This window comes from Pantherophis guttatus, chromosome 3, assembly GCF_059756535.1.
Source record: "Pantherophis guttatus breed Tessera chromosome 3, ASM5975653v1, whole genome shotgun sequence".
In the NCBI taxonomy this organism is placed as follows: Eukaryota; Metazoa; Chordata; class Lepidosauria; order Squamata; family Colubridae; genus Pantherophis; species Pantherophis guttatus.
Window position 1 is genome coordinate 141499951 of NC_142065.1, and position 16926 is coordinate 141516876.

Here is a 16926-nt window from a genome sequence, read left to right on the forward strand (position 1 = left end):
ATATTTTTTCCAGTCTTTCTGCATCCCTCCTACTTCTATTTTGAGGAGGTTTTTAATTTTAATTTGAGGTTGATGTAACTGCAAAGATTGTCCCCTTTTTGAGAAAATTTCCTCTGATTTAGAGCCCCCATATCGCCTCTTCTTGCTTATATAGATCAGTTCATTCCTTCGTCTATAAAACCAAAGATTGTCAAGAATTTGTGAAAAAGAGTTCAATTGTTTCTTTTCTATTAAATGTATAAATACCACTGGCAAATCTCCTTCATCCTCTAAAACTTCGGAAGGCTGATCATTTACTAGTTTCTTCCAGACCAAGTCGTAATTTTGAAAGATTCTGTCAATTTTTTCAAAAAGAGCAGAGAATAAGCTTGAAAATTCTTGAGAAAATTCTTGAGAACTAACCAGTTCCACCTTCTCTGCTTCAGTCAAAATGTCTCCTGCATTGTCATCATGCTCCGTACTTGCTTTTGTCTCCTCCATCATTTCTGTTGTTATCCCTTTGAGAATTGCTATTTGATTACTTATAGCTGCAGTATGATTATTCATGGCTTCTTTTATAAATTCTGTAAATTCTGCATTAGGGTCCTTGTAGCTCTGTAAATCAGACAACTGTATCATTTCTGACACCGCCAAAGAACTTCCAGCACTTTCAAAATCTCCTTTCTTGGAAGCCATTTTATTTTAAAAAGATTTTCTTTCTTTCCACAACCATAAAGTCATAAACTCACAGCCATCCTCTTGAGCAACTTTCAGCAATTTCTTTATAAATCACCAAATGAAATGATCTTTTCCCAAACAGCTCTTTAAAATCTAATCCAGCAACTTAAAGCCAGTCTCTGAGCACGAGTCTGTTAGCAAGCACTTTCCTTTCTAGCTTTCACTTTTAAAATCGCAACAAAAACGCCATCTTTACTTCCAGCTCAGAAAATTCAATTAGAAACATTGTATCCCCGGAGTTAAGCATTATACTTGCAAAAAGCTTGTCCTCCTGCTTCCGTTCCGCCTGCTTTTTTGAAATCATTTAATCTTCTATTTGACAGCAGAAATTGGACGCGACGCCTAGCTCTGTAAAAACAGAGTCCCCCCGGATCCGGAGCTTCAGCGGGCTAAACGGGGAGCTCTCGCCCTCCGAACCCCTGGAATTAATCCAGGGGTTTTCGGGGAGCTCTACCCTCACCCACCAGCTCTCCTCCCCTTCTTTTCCCGAAGGGGAGATTTTCAAGCCGTTTGACAGCTGATTAGCGCTGTCAGAACGGCTCAACGGGATCACAGGGGCAGCGGTCTAAAAAGACCATCCATGGTGCCGCGGAGCCAACCCAGAAACTAAATTATTAATGTATCTTAAATAGAAAACTATATTTAGATAGATTTTTACTCCAAAAGCATTTTATTAAATTTGATAAAAATAAAAAATAAATCCAATTTAAATTTTTTAAAAATCTGATTTTTTTAAAAAAAAAACAAAACATCAATTTTTATCCACCCTGGACTGTAAAAAATATGGCTATGATAAAAAGTTAAATGTTCTGTGTTCATTTTTTTCTAAAAACAGAATTCTGGGTCTTTTGTTCCTTATCAAACTGAGCATAATTATATCTTACATTGCAAAATTCTCGGTTTCGTAATCATTAGGAGTGGCAGTGAGTAAAAAAATACATTTGATCCTTAACCTCTGGCATGAATATACAAGGACGAGAAATTTGCCATTGTTTTTTCTTTTAAAACAACAACTCCAAGATTCTGAACTGAATTCTGCATTTCACAAACATGATTTGCATGAACATCACAGCATGAACTTTGAGCTAGTCAATATTTCACTACCCCACCAGGATGTGAGGATAAAAGGAGCAGAGTTCTTCCTCTGTGCTACCTTAAATGCCTCAAGAAAAGTCAAGAGACAAATATAATAATCAGGAATACAATTTAAAGACGTTGTGATGATTGCTGTATTTTTGCTAAGCAAAAAAAAAAAAAAAGTTTCCTAGATTGGTGTTTGAGACAAGCTTTTGTGGCGGCATCGCTTCAATTTTGGAAATGTCCTAGTTTCTTTATGTGTCATTTTATATATTTAGTGTTCTGTCGCTTGAACTTTTGACATTGGACATAATATCCTTTTTAATTTTAATAATGCTCTCAATAGTTTCTTGGTACATTTTCATCCTGTGATTTTGTGTGTTTAATTTGTAATACGTTTTTGTGGAAATTTTTAAATTATATTTCTCCTTAGTCACCTTTCAGGTAGATAGAAGGTACAAATTATATGTTGGATTTTTTTTAAAAAAAGTAGCAGGATAGCAGTGAGAGCCAGCAGGTTCAAATATTAAGTTGACTGATTTGGGGTTTCTATTTTATTTATTTATATATCATAAATATATAAATTTTAAAAGAAGACCAACAGTGATATTGGTATCCCAAAGTTAGAAATATCCAAGGAAGTTAATATAGTTTCTATTCTTTTTTCTATTTAAATCTCTTTCCTATTTCCTTCCTAGTTTTTGGGGGGAAGACAGTGACACTGTAATTTTTCTTAAACTTTGCTGAACTATTTCTAGTATGATAATGGAAACTCAAGCCAGTTATGTGTAGAATCATCTTTAAAACAATTGAAGTTATACTTCACACTAAGTCTGATATGTCCAACCTTCATAACTTTAAGACTTGTGGACTTGAACTCCCAGAAATCCCCAGCTGGCTAGGGAATTCTGGGAGTTGAAGCCCACAGGTTTTAAAGTTGACAGGGTTGGACATCCCTGTACTGTGATTTTAAATTGGCTAGAAAATCACCGTGAACAGTAACAGCTTTTGTTCACAGGTCTAGAGCAGGGGTGTTAAACTAGTGGCCTATGGGCTGTATGTGTCACACGCAGGCCACACCCATTACAGCTCCAAGGGGAAAAACATCGCAAAACATCTCGTGATGGCAACGTGACACTGCGAGTTTGACACCCGTGGTCTAGAGGATGAATGCCATTTAAGCTATAATATTTTTGTCTCTTCTATATATTGCTTTGTATCAGGTAATTTGCTGAATGGAAAAATAATTGGGTTAACAATCAAGTACAACTGAGCAATCAAGTATAACTGAATTCCATTGAGAGACATCTAGGAAAAATGTGTCTTGTCCTTTATGATTGCAGTGTTTTTGTAATTAAATGAGATGGTGCTTTTCTTATTGTATATTAGGTATTCTTGATATTAACGCCCAATGCTTTTTTCTGTGTCATGCCCAAAGGAAATTATTAGTAGTTCTGCAACAGAAGTACTGCATGGCAAAAAGGCCAGTAGATTGAGTACATGTATAATTAGCTTGGTGAGAGAATAGGATATACTCTATTTTGCTTCTATTGTAGAATTGTTTAGATGGATTCAGATTTTTCAACAAAGCACTACATTCTCCATCCTCTTTGGATTAAGACCTTTCTTTTCAAAATGAACTGTAAGAAATGTGAAAGCTGCTTATGTTAATACCTAGAAAATGTGGGAGTGAAACTTGATGGCATGTTGATGGAGAGAGCTTTGTAGAAAATTGCCCAGTCAGTTGCCCTCATGCTAAGGTGGCTTGGATTGCTCCACAGTTTTATTTATTTGTTTGTTTGTTTGTTTCTTTTGACAGACTGTGTGTGGCAGCTCTTTCCGCCAATAACTTCTGTGAGAACAGGGAGGCCCTCTATGGAGTCTTTGATGGGGACCGCAACGTGGAAATACCCTACCTTCTACAATGTACCATGAGTGATATCTTGGCGGAAGAGCTGCAGAAAACCAAGAATGAAGAGGAATACATGATCAACACTTTCATTGTAATGCAGAGGTCAGTTGTATTTGCAAAGTTGATATTTGTAAAGATAAGCAAGGATCTGTTTTCCAATCCTGAACATATCCCATTTCTTCTTCTTCACTCTTTTTGGAGTCCCTTTTCACTTGTTCCTCTGGAAAGTCCCATTTGGATTGGCACAGCATCGTGTGCGTTGGGTGCATCCGAAGATTCTGCTGGCATCTGAGTTTTGACATGAGACAAGAACTGACATTCTTACTTACCATGCCAGCTATGAATGTTGACTTACTAGTGACTCAGATCATTGACATACAGCCTAGAATTATCTATTCTGCCTGACTGCAGCTTTCAAGAGAAAATCTTTACTGGTGAATGTGTTATTCTTTTAGCAGAGGACGCAGATTGAATCCTAGGGTTTTCTTCAGGTCTTCTGTCATTAACCAGAAAGAAAGGCTTTTCAAGAACATGACTTATGTGACCGGGTTAACCTCTTACCCCTTGCTCTCTCTGACACACTGTTGAAATGATCGCAGTTCCCTGATTTTAGATCTTTTATACCTGCAGACCCTGCAATAGCTCAGCGGTTAAACATGTTGAGCTTGTCAGCTGAGACAAGTTGACAGCCCAGGTTTGAGACCCAAGAGCTGCGTGACAGGATGAGTTCCCGTTATTTGCTCCAGCTCCTGCCCACCAAACAGTTTGAAAGCACACAAATGCCAGTAGATAAATAGGTACCACTTCAGTGGGAAAGTAACAGCATTCCGTGCGCCTTGTATAGTCATGCTATACACATGACCATGGAGTCGTCCTCAGACAACGCATATCTAAGAAACAGAGATGAGCACCACCTCTTGGAGTTTGACATGACTTGACAGTGGAAAACCTTTACCTTTACCTTTACCTGCAGTTGTTGATATTTGAAGAAGAATATTATAGCATCAGCTTAGTTCTTACATTACCGTTAAGTAAACTCTTTAACAGAAAGAGCTTGAAAACTGGCCGCTTAGATGATACATTCAGCATTTCCCATGTATCATAAGTGATAGCTAAGGGATTTGCTTGCCACTGCTGAACATTTCTGCTTACACTTCAGCAAAATTTGGGGGAATTCTCCAGATCAATGAATTAACACTGTTGTTCCCCTTGAAATCATGTTTTTATATTTAACGTTTGACTATAATTGGAGAAGATTAATAATACAGTAAGCTGCATTTAATTTACCAGAGTTTAATTCCAAATGTGAACTGGACAGAAGCTAGTTACCATTTTGCTAGAAACAATAATGACTTCATTGCTAGATTCCTGCTATTTCTATCTTCTGTTTTGTTTGCATGAAAATGACCTGGCTCTGGTGCTTTGCATATACACATTCAAATGCTATTTGTCACAGCTCTCTTCTTCCATTAAATTACCTAAATTCTCAGATACAACTCTTTTAAAATATTACAAAAATCATACATTTCTTCTTGTATACCCCCCTTTAAAAAAAGGAGAGAACAGTTTGTATATAGATATACTGAATGGGATTAATTTTATTTATAGATACATAGCTGTGTAGCAGTTCATTTCCACTATTACTCCAGACTGAATAATCAAAAGCAAATTGTTTAAATTATAACCAGATATGGCTTTTGGAAGAAGATAGATGGATTTTTATGCATTTTTTATATAGGCTTGACAGTTCTGAGATGAACTGGAAACAGCCAATTTTGGAGAACTGTACAGTTGGGAGGATGTAATTAATATGTGAGTTTGGACTTAATTGGGATTTCATGACAGTTTTCTGCACTCATGTTTATCTGATCCAGTTGGTTTGCAAAGGGAACGGAAAACTAGAATGCCTTTCTTATTTTTCTTTTCTAATAGTTTGCCTATTTAGAAAAGTTCTGGACGAGGGGCATGCAAAACATAAGAAATTTGAACTGTTTCAAATTTGGAACACTCTAGTTCAAGTGTGCTGTTTCAAGCTTGAAACTCTTCCAGAATAATTGAAGTTGCTCTTTTGCACTCAAAAAATAATTTTAAATATCAAAGCTATCTCAGTTCAATACATTTTGGGCACCCCTATTATTGAACTATTGGAATGTCAGGTCTTCCATTTTTCTGAGGGGAATTTGCTTTAGGAATGTTGGAAGAGATACCTTCTATTGAATTGGCCTGTTTGCAAACCTAGTACAGTGTTGTCTCTGTTCTGTGATCCTCCTAGTTGGAGGGCACCAGAATGGCTCTGGGGTTTTGATGAAGAGTTCCTATTTCTTTCTAATGTAGTCCAGAGGTAAAATTCAGTAGTTTCTGACAGATTCTGGAGAACCGGTAGCGGAAATTTTGAGTAGTTCAGAGAACTGGCAAATACCACCTATGGCTGGTCCCAGAGTGGGATGGGAATGGAGATTTTGCAATATCCTTCCCCCAGGAGTGGAGAAGGAATGGGGATTTTGCAGTATCCTTCCCCTGGAGTGGGGCGGGAATGGAGATTTTGCAGTATCCTTCTCCTGGAGCGGGGTGGGAATGGAGATTTTGCAGTATCCTTCTCCTGGAGCAGGGTAGGAATGGAGATTTTGCAGTATCCTTCCCCTGCCACACCCACCAAGCCACATGACGCTCACCAAGCCCCTCCCATAGAACCGGTAGTAAAAAAATTGAATTTCACTACCGATGTAGTTATTTAACTGGGAAGGTTAGTAAATCAATCAAGGAGCCACACAAACTGTACCAATTAACTGTAAAAGTAATCTTCAGGTAGAGCTTCAACAGCTACTGACTTCATAAACATATTGACAAGAATATATCCCCTTTCTGGATATTAAAAAAAAATTCCAATTGAGCCTACAGCCCTAGTATGTCCTGGTTGTCTCCCATCTGGTTACTAATAAGGTCCAGCACTGCTTAGCTTTTGAAAATCAGCCAAGGTCAACTACTGCTACCATCTGGCTGAGCACTAAACTGTAAAAATTCCATCAGCAGCTCTAATAGAATGCATCAAATTTCAATTGTAGGTGTCTTAATTGCTTTCTGTGTATGAATCCCTCACTTTTTCTGCTGAATCTTGAAAATAAGTGTATGTGTGTGTGTGTTGACCTTAATTCTATATGCACGATCATTGCTTCTCCCTGTTTAATCTCTTAATGTTGTTTTTTTTGAAATACCAGGAAGCTTGGAACTGCTGGGCAGAAACTCGGAGGTTCCGCTGTCCTTTGCCACATCAAACATGACCCATTAGATCCAGGTGGATGCTTCACATTAACCTCAGCAAATGTGGGAAAGTGCCAATCCGTTCTCTGCAGGAACGGGAAGCCTCTGCCTTTGTCTAGGTCTTATATGATGAGCTGTGAGGAAGAGCTAAGGAGGATCAAGCAGCACAAGGCCATTATTACAGAAGTAAGACCCTGGGTTGTCAGCTCCGGGGAGGGTGACGGAGGGAGGGATCAGGTTAATAAAATGCAGGTGCTTCTTTGCAAATCTGTTTCAGAACCCTGCCAATAAGGCAGAATTTCTTTCTGACATCTTGCCCACATTCTTATGATTAATGATTGTAACTATGATCTATGATCTATCACTTTGTTGTTTTTACGTACACTGAGCATTCTATTCTGTTCTGTTGTTCTGTTCTGTTCTGTTCTATTCTATTAATTTTCTACCCATCCCTATCCCAAATTTTTATAAATGCATGTATGCAAGTACATATATACTGTGTTTCTCCAAAAAGACGACCCACCTTGAAAAGAAGCCCTATCACGTTTTTGAGCACATGTGATCGAATTAAGCCCCACCTACAAAATTAGCCCTAATTAAGACCCTGCACACCCTGGGGTGCAGGAGGTGGGGCGAGGCACACAGGTAAAAAATAAGCTAGGGTAGGGATGGGTGTGTGTGTGTGGAGCTCTCCTACTTACCAGGCCTTGCACACCCCAACACCTGCCTACTTACCTGCCTCGCCTTCTTCTGCGGCTGCTTCTTCTGTGGCTGCTTGCCACTACTCGTACGTATCGCCCCAGCCTCCATTTTGCCTTCAGATGCCTGCCGGAAGGCATCTGAAGACGGAACGGAGGCCGGGGTGATGCGTGTGAGTGGCAGCAAGTGGCCTCAGAAGAAGTGGGGCAGCAGCGGGCTCCTACTGGGCAGGGCTGTTGGTGCCACCGCCACGAGGTGAATCAATAATTAGAACCCTCGAAAAAGAAGGCCTAGCCGTTTTTTCGGGGGTCAAAAGAAAATAAGACCCGGCCTTCTTTTTGGAGAAACATGGTATATATAATTTAGATTTATAAGGACAGTTCAATTCAAAAATGACTGCACAGCATATACTGAAAAACCAATCTAATGTCTTTTAAAAAACGGACAAAATTGAACAGAGAAGAAACCTCACATATGAGAGAAAACATATATCACAATCCCTCATGAAATATGCATCTAATAGCTTTACCATCAAACTATCTCAAAGGTTAGAGAAACGGCGTTGGGAGGCCATCCTAAAAGAAATATACAGCAAAGTTTCCTAAAATGCTGTTATGGACAGCCACTATAATGCCCATAATATTAATTAATATCAGAGGTACCCTTCCCAAACCAAAGGTACTTTCTTCAGTTTGCACATTTCCACCATTTATAACATTTTTAAAATTAAAGCATGTAAAGGTATGGAATACAAGACATTTCCTTCAGTTTTACTTTCCTCTTTCCCCATTCCTACTTCCTTTTTCATGTTTGATCCAGTCTTTAAATGAATACAGGATGTTAAAAATTCCCTGATTTTGTTTAAAGTCAAACCTAGCCAGAACTTGAGAATATGAATACTACTTATTTTAATTTTTAAAAAGCAATGTTTTTCCTTCCTGATATTAATCTTTTTTTCCCCTGAGGGGAAGTAACATATCTGAAAAAGACATGTAATTGGGACATGTGAAAACAGTTTTTCTGCAGAGCAATTTCCTGAAAACAAACAAGAGTCCAGGCATAATTCATTTCCTCTTCCAACCTATATGATTACAGTAAATCTGCATTTTCTAAGCCTAGAAATATGAGTTTGGTATGGTAGGGCTGTAGAAAAGAAACCCACAACTTGTTAATTTTTCCTTCCTATGCAGTGCAGAAGCCACATATACAGGGATGGTATGTTAAGAGTTATTTGATGCTGAGTATCAGTTGCCATTGCATGTAGTCCTTGACTTACAACAGTTCCGTTAGTGATCATTTGTAGTTACAACGGATTGAAAAAAAGCGACTTGTGAACATTGTTCACGCTTAGCACTATTGTAGCATCCCCATGCTCACGTGATCAAAATTCGCACCCTTGGCAACTGGTTCATTTTATGACATTTGTAGTGTCCTGAGGTTATGTGATCACTTTTTCAAAGCAGAGTCAATGGGAAGCCAGATTCATTTAACAACCGTGTTACTTAACAACTTCAGTGATTCACTTAACAACTGTGACAAGAGAGGTCATGAAATGTGGCAAAACTCACTCAACAACTATCTTAGTTAGTCACAGAAATTTTGGGTTCAATTGTGGTCGTTAAGTCAACCACTACCAGTAGTGTCCTTAATTCCTGCTTCGGTAAGCAGTCCGCTGCTTTATTTCATGTAGCTGGTATTGCCACTTTTTCTCACCAGCTACAGTTCTGTGAAAAATTACTTTTTCACTTTTAAGTCATCTGGATTTTTGCATCTCTTTGCCACTGAATGTTATCAGAGCTTCACAATCACATAGGGCAGTAATGGCTAACCTTTTTGCCATCGCATGCCGGGGGTGGTTGTAGCAGGGGGGTTCGCACACGCATGTGCCCATACCCATAATTCTATGCTCCCCGCGCATGTGTGCATGAACCTCCCACTCCCCCCACTCCTGGCACGCGATGGCCTGGTAGGCCCGTTTTTCTCTCTCACCTGGTTCCAAAGCCTTTCTAGGAGTGTGGGGAGGTGTTCCCCACACCCCCGGAGGCCTTCCAGAGGCCAGAAACAGTCTGTTTGCCAACCTCCGGTGGAGAAGGCCGTTTTTGTCCTCCCCAGACTGCTAGAGAGACTCTGGAGGCTGGGGACAGCAAAAAACAGCCCTTCCAGTCCCACCAGAAGTTGGAAAATGGCTGTTTCTGGCCACTGGAAGGCCTCGGGGGGTGGGGGGAAGGCCATTTTTGCCATCCCCAGACTCCTAGAAAGGCTCTGGAGCCAGGTAATAGAGAAAAACATGCCTTCCCCACCCCCCACCCCTAGGCCCTCCAGAGGCAGGAAACAACCTGTTTCCCTACTTCTGGTGAGCCCAGAAGCCCAAAAAATCAGCTGGCCGGCATGCACATGTGCACTAGAGCTGAGCTCGCGTGCCCACTGATATGGCTACATGTGCCACCTGTGGCACGTATGCCATAGGTTTGCTATCATGGACATAGCGCTTCCTACTAACATAGAAAGGGACTTCTTCAGAAGAGAAGAAGAAATCACTCGATAATATTTATATCGTTAACGATGTCATCCAACATGTGGGGTGCCAGAGTCTAAAATCCATCCAATTAAAGGGATAACTAGGGCCAGTTATGTGAGTACATCAGTGAACAATAAGAGTTGAAGTATATATGGTATAAACTTTGACTTCCTTCATCACAATGAAGTTCTTATTATGTAGCTGCCAGAGACATGTCATGCCCCTAAAGAGACATTTCTGAAGGCTTCATTTTACAACATCATCTGTAAAACTCCAGAACCAGTCAGTGTCATATTCATGAAATGGAGATGATTTAGGACAATAGCAAATCTTATCAAGAGTGGCTCTCCTGGAAAAAAAACATCCTTTCAAGATCTCAACATAAAGTTGTCCAGGAAGTCACAGAGAACTTCTAAACAACGTTCAGGAATCTGCTTGCTTCTCTAGACTGTTTTTAGAAAAGTAGGAGGCAAAGTGGAATTTGTGTGAAAGTAGCAAGGCAAATACCAGAACGTTGATGCTCATTGCTAGATTGCCACAAACCACTAAAGACCTCTGTTGAAATATTTTACAGAAATATGCAGAAATCAGTGGTTGAATGATTGGTGTTATGTTTCATAGAAACTAAGCATTACATTCTGATTGATTGAGCGATTTACCTTCTGAGTCTCGACACTCTCTAGGTTCTATATATCAGTAGGATTCAGAAGAAGCGATGATATTCAATGACAAAGAGATGCAAACATTAAAAAAAAATGCAGAAGTGACAAATAATTATTAAACTGGTCAGTGGGCCAATTGTGGATTCCTGTTTTACCACAAGCCTACTGGCAGCAGGTAACAAGTAGAAGTTTATGATACATTTAAAAAAATAAATAAAATTGAAGCTCAGAAAAGGTCTTGTTCAAACTCAAAACATTTCCAGAGGAATTGATCAACATTGGAACACTTTTGGTAAAGTTGGAACAATCCACGTAGAGCAGAGGTGTCTAACCTTGAGCAACTTTTAAGATTTGTGGACTTCAACTCCACAAGATGGCTGCCTGGGGAATTCTGGGAGTTAAAGTTCACAAGTCTTAAAATTACCAAAGTTGGACAGGCTTTTGAGGTCAGAATGTTTTGAATTTGAAAGGTTTTGCATACTTCCAATGTGAAAGATCTACAGAGAGAAAAAGCCCTATAGTTTTAATCTGCCCAATATCAGTCATGGTGCAGATCTGTTACTTTTCTATTGCTATTAGTAATAGAAATTCAACTTCATCTCTCAAAAGTGGCAGGAAGGGAGATATGATAAGGTTCCCTTCTCCCTTTAACTACTTCCAACAAAAATCACTTCCTGCTGTTAGACTAACATTGACCATCCATTCTGAAGTCACAGAGCTCCCCTCTGCCTCTTTTAAAATTATTGGACATCCTAGATATTGCAAATATTATATTTCTCTTAGATGAGTTGCCAGTGGACCAGAATGATGGTCCACACTACTCAGAGGTACTAACAGCTTGGACTGATTCTAAATCCAACTCTTTAGTCAAACCTTATCCCTCCTCTCCCCCAAGTAAGAGCTGTTATTTAGCTCTTAAAACAACATTAAGCAATTAACATGTTTTTCCCTTCCTCTAGGATGGCAAAGTGAACGGTGTAACAGACTCAACAAGGATTTTGGGATATACCTTTCTTCACCCAAGTGTTGTTCCACGCCCCCACGTACAGTCCATTACTTTGACTCCTCAGGATGAATTCTTCATTCTGGGTAGCAAAGGCCTATGGGACAGTCTCTCCATCGAAGAAGCTGTGGAGGCTGTCAGGAACGTGCCCGATGCCCTTGGAGCTGCCAAGAAACTTTGCACGTTGGCTCAGAGCTATGGCTGCAATGATAGCCTCAGTGCGGTGGTGGTTCAGCTCAACGTAACTGAGGACAGCTTCTGCTGCTGTGAGTTAAATGGGGTCCCTCCTCCCAGCCCAGGTAGCTTCCCCCAGTCTGTCAACGTAGTAATCAAAGATAAGCCTTCTGATGCTTTGGGGATGCCTTCATCGAGCAGCGGCATGGCCTCTGAGATCAGCAGCGAGATCTCCACTTCCGAAATGAGCAGTGAGGTTGGATCCACGGCCTCCGACGAGCCACCTCAGGTAACCATGAACGAAAACAGCCCCGCTTACCCTAATGAACAGCGCTGTATGCTCCACCCAGTTTGCCTCTCCAACTCCTTCCAAAGGCAGCTGTCCAGTGCTACGTTTTCCAGCGCCTTTTCAGACAATGGCCTTGACAGCGATGACGAGGAACCAATTGAAGGGGTCTTTTCTAATGGCAGCAGAGTCGAAGTGGAAGTGGACATCCACTGTGGCCGAGCAAAGGAGAAGCAGATGGTGTTGCAGGCCCCAGTGGAAGTCACTGACGAAGGCATTGTCATCAGTGCGAATGAAGAAGACACGTGCCTCCTTCGGAAGGCTGACGCTTCTGCCACTGGCACGATTGGGCGCCGCAGAGGCAACGGCTCAGTGGCTCCTCCGGAGAGGAGCCACAATCTAATTGAAGTAGCAGCCGATGCACCACTCAGGAAGACGGGGGGCTATTTTGCCGCTCCAGCTCAGCCAGATCCAGACGATCAGTTCATCATCCCACCAGAGCTTGAAGAGGAGGTGAAGGAGATAATGAAGCAACATCACGAGCAGCAACAACAACAGCAGCAACAACAACAACAACAACAGCAGCAGCAGCAACAACAGCAGCATCAGCAGCAACAGCGTCAATATCAGCTGGACCAACTGCCCGATTATTACGACACGCCACTATGACGGAGCTTTGGGAAACAAGCTAACAAGACATTAAGAGCTGGAAGCTCCTTAGGTTTGTATTACACTAATGAGGTGAGGAAGGAAGAAAGCTTTTGTTCCACTTTCTCTTCCAGATCCTTCCCTTTAACTGAGAAGTGCAGCTGCTTCTTGTTTGTTAGCTGTAATGATCACCAACTCTCGTCTCTTTTTTTCCCCTTTTTCTAGTGATGCTTCACTGGTTAGAAATTAATCTAGTTTAACTCTTCCCCTTCCTTAACATATCAGATGTGTACAAAACAAGTGGAGAAAAATTAAAATACAAAAGGTTTAATATATTACAAAGAAACTGATGATGACGTTGATGTAATATTTTTTAAAATTGTTCTTTTTTTTTTTTCTTTCCTCTATCTGTTTGGAAAACAGGGCAGTATTGCCAGTGCTAAATGATTAAGTAATATTGTAATACTGTTATTTCTTTGAGAGAAAAAAAAAGGCTTTTTTGGTCTTGAAAATGGATAGACATTTGTAGAATTATGGAGACTAACTCCTAGGAGTTGCTTTTACTCTTTCAGGTGACTTTAAGTCACTGAGACTCACTAATTTTCTCTGAGAGAACAGCTGATTGGGAAATTCCTGTAAATAACTCAGTGTTGTATAGTGATGCTTCACATGTTTTTGTAGACCTGGCAGGAGGGCACAACCTAATAAACTGACATTTGCCCCCCCCCTCCCCACACACACACACACCTGTTTCCATTTACACCCGGGAGCTTTCGCATGTATGTCAAAGCTAACATTCATGCCACCAAATTGGGAGGGCAGGAAAATGCTATCAACATATAGCCCTCTCAGTGGGTGAAAATGTGTGGAAGCCCTGATGACCTACTGTGTCTGTACCACCATGTCCGGTTGCCATTTGATTTGGCTGGGCCCAAGTCAGCAGGGGGGGCGGACTGTGTTCTCATGTGAAGTTGCCCACAAATGACGACATTTTTGGATTCCGATCCACACAAAATTAGCAGGAGCAGCTGTAACAAGCTGGGTAGACTTCAGTGGGCTACAGATCCTTGTGTTAATTTTTTTTCAGTCTTCACCATTAACTTTTTTGGCACATTTTTGTGTGTTCCTCCCTGCTGTCACAACCAGCATGATTGTATAGAGTTCATTTACTGTAGATCATTTACATACCAAGAGTTATATTAAAGAAGAATGCACAAATGAACATGTCATAATTTTTGTTATAATAAATATAAAAATTTACAAATATTTGCTGCCTTCTGGTATGTCTATATAAACACACATGTGCATGTGTATAATCTGCAGGCTTGACAGTGAAAAGTTCAGATTCTCACATTTTTATCACAACAGTTGTTGATAAACTAAACTAACCTTACCCTGTCCTCAGTATTAAAGAATTACCATATTGGAAAGAGGAAAGATACTCTTATTTCAAGAATGAAGAAGATAGTATTTTGCTATCAAGAAGAAATTGTGGAAATTGCCATGTTGCCAACAAACTGGAAATACAAGAATAAATGGTGAAAGATTTGAGTTTAAAGCTGCAAAGAGCCATGAAGCTCATTAAATTATCTTGGACCAGTTGGTAGCATTCAACACATAAGTTCTGAGAATAAATGGGTCAGGAGCCTTGAGCTTCTTGGAATAAAAACTGAATATAAACAAAGTTAAATTGTGGAAAGGACATTTAGTTGCATGGGAAGGATTGAATGAAAGTGGATTCCCCCCCCCCAGATTTGTGCTCAACGGCCAGTTTTACTTCATTCCCAACTTTGTCATTTGAGATACACATGAGATAATGGAACAAGCTTAGAAATTTGAAGTGCCAAGAAGGGATCAAGGTATGTTGTAAAAGACAGGAAGAGATACCAGTTTCCCATGATGTGGAAGAAGACTCTAGTTCATGGGTGTCAAACTCGCGGCATCACATCACATGACATATTGCGACACCCCCCCCCTTCGCTAAACTGGGGGTGGGGGTGGCCAACGTGTGACACATCCGGCCCACAGGCCACGAGTTTGAAACCCCTGCTTTAGTTAGTCAAACTGAGTGGGTCAGTCGGAGTACTGCATGGAGCACAAAATGAACCCAATTATTTGTTAGAAAAAACAATTTTATTTTTTTTGGAAATACTACTCTTTTGCATCCCATAGGGTTCTGAGTAAAATATGGGAGGGTCCCTGAAAGGTAGTTCAAAAACATTGGTTGGCCTTCTAATTTACTTCCATTTCAGTATACATCTTTTATATTGACCCATGTTTGTCGTCCTGAGGGTAGATAATGGCCAAGCTCTGTTACATCATTTCATTCTAGCATTCTGTTGGATTGGATAGAATACAGAGGGAGGAAGACAACTGAGGAAAGAAGAGAGGAGACAAGGGGAAAAGTGAAAAGGAAGACAAAAGAAAAAAATGTGAAAGACTGGGGAAAAAGAGAGAAACTGAGCAGGGGACAGAGGAAATCCAGGTAGGACTTTAAAAGGACTGTGCTTTAACAATCCCAATGAGAATCAATTTTAAATGATTTAAAGCTGAGATTTTCTATCTAGGGAATTTTAATTTCAATCCAAACATGTTACATATTGCATGGAAACTATTCCCCCACAGGAGATGAATGAAGATAAGTTTATGTTCGTTTTTCTTTTTTGCCATGACAATGTGCTAAACAGAATCGGCTTAATCTTGGAATGAGTCACTGCAGATCTGCTTCTCTTTGTACGACAAGAGAACAGGGATGTCAAATGCTTCGCCAAACGCCGTAGCTTGTGGTCTTGTAACAGTAGGTAGGGTTTTATTTTAGATTGACAATATCGCTACGCAAACTGACAAGATGACCTGCCCTGGAGCTTCATATGAACGTTGAAGAAAATTGGAGAGGACTGAGCCTGGAGCTACTCCGCCACGCAATGTTCCCATTCCCTAACAAGAATTCCTACTGCCTATCCAGGGAGATTGGGACTTTTTTATAAAAGAGCCGCAACCCTTGGAGGCAGCTAAAAAGAATTTTGATGGATGGTTTAAAATGTTTTTGAGAAAGAAAGCAAGACAACGATGGGACCATTCCTCCCATGTAGGAGCTGCCACAACTCATCCACAAGGAATGGGCCAGTCTGATCTCCATTCTATGCTAAGGAATGAATCCAGAGTGGATGGGAATCCATGTCTATCAAGAGTCTCCCCAATACAGGAAGTCTTTGACTTGCGGCCATTTGTTTGACAACTGTTCAAAATTACCATAGGGCTGGTTAAAGGGACTTACTGTTGTGGTCCGCCGGCGGCTTGTGGAGCTGGCAGCAGAGTCAGACAGTGAGGAGGTTGGAGAGGAACATGGGCCAGTCCTGGAGTCTGGTGGAAGCTTGGACGAAGGCTCTGCGTCGGAGGCAGAGTGGGGGCCAGGGCCATCTGGTAATGTGCTGCCTCTGGAGCCTGCGGAATCTGACATCAGTGAGACAGAAGAACAGTGTGAGCCTGTTCCCAGTGCATGCATGCGCAGAGCTGCCAGAAGGCAAGAACAATTAAGGAAAAAAGGGTGACTCAGGAGTAAGGCTTGGAGTTGATTGGCCCCTCCCATAAGACCGTGAGCCTTTGCAGGAAGCAATTAGTTCATATAGTCAATTCAAGCTCTGAGAAGTCCGTTTTGACTCTGTGTTCGTTTGGCCTTGCAAAACTAATTGGCAATTAGGTCTCTGACAGCTTTTCAAGGAAGATAAAGGTGGGTGCTTATCAACATTACCCTGAAAGACTATGTCAACTCAAGCAGACATCTGTTGGAATCTTCATAGACTTGTTTGTGAATCCTTATGGGTTGTGAATGACCATAATTCACAGCCATCTCAATAAAAGAGTTTTTTTGGGACTAAAATTGTGATTTATGATTTCTCAGGAAGCCTACATCAGAACAACTTATGACTGCCGCGGCATTCCTGTGGTCACCTGATCAAAAGTCCGGCGCTT

General features: G+C 40.7%; 1 protein-coding gene across 1 annotated transcript in view; it reads left to right on the forward strand.

Moving 5' to 3' along the window:
* The window catches only part of PHLPP1 (PH domain and leucine rich repeat protein phosphatase 1), a 183907-nt gene extending 169689 nt beyond the window's left edge, over positions 1-14218 (forward strand). The window contains exons 15-17 of the mRNA XM_060691135.2: positions 3614-3808; positions 6922-7150; positions 11803-14218. Coding sequence (XP_060547118.2) covers positions 3614-3808; positions 6922-7150; positions 11803-12975 — 1597 coding nt within the window. The 3' untranslated portion in view covers positions 12976-14218. The remainder of the gene's footprint in view (positions 1-3613; positions 3809-6921; positions 7151-11802) is intronic.
* Positions 14219-16926: the final 2708 nt, after the last annotated feature.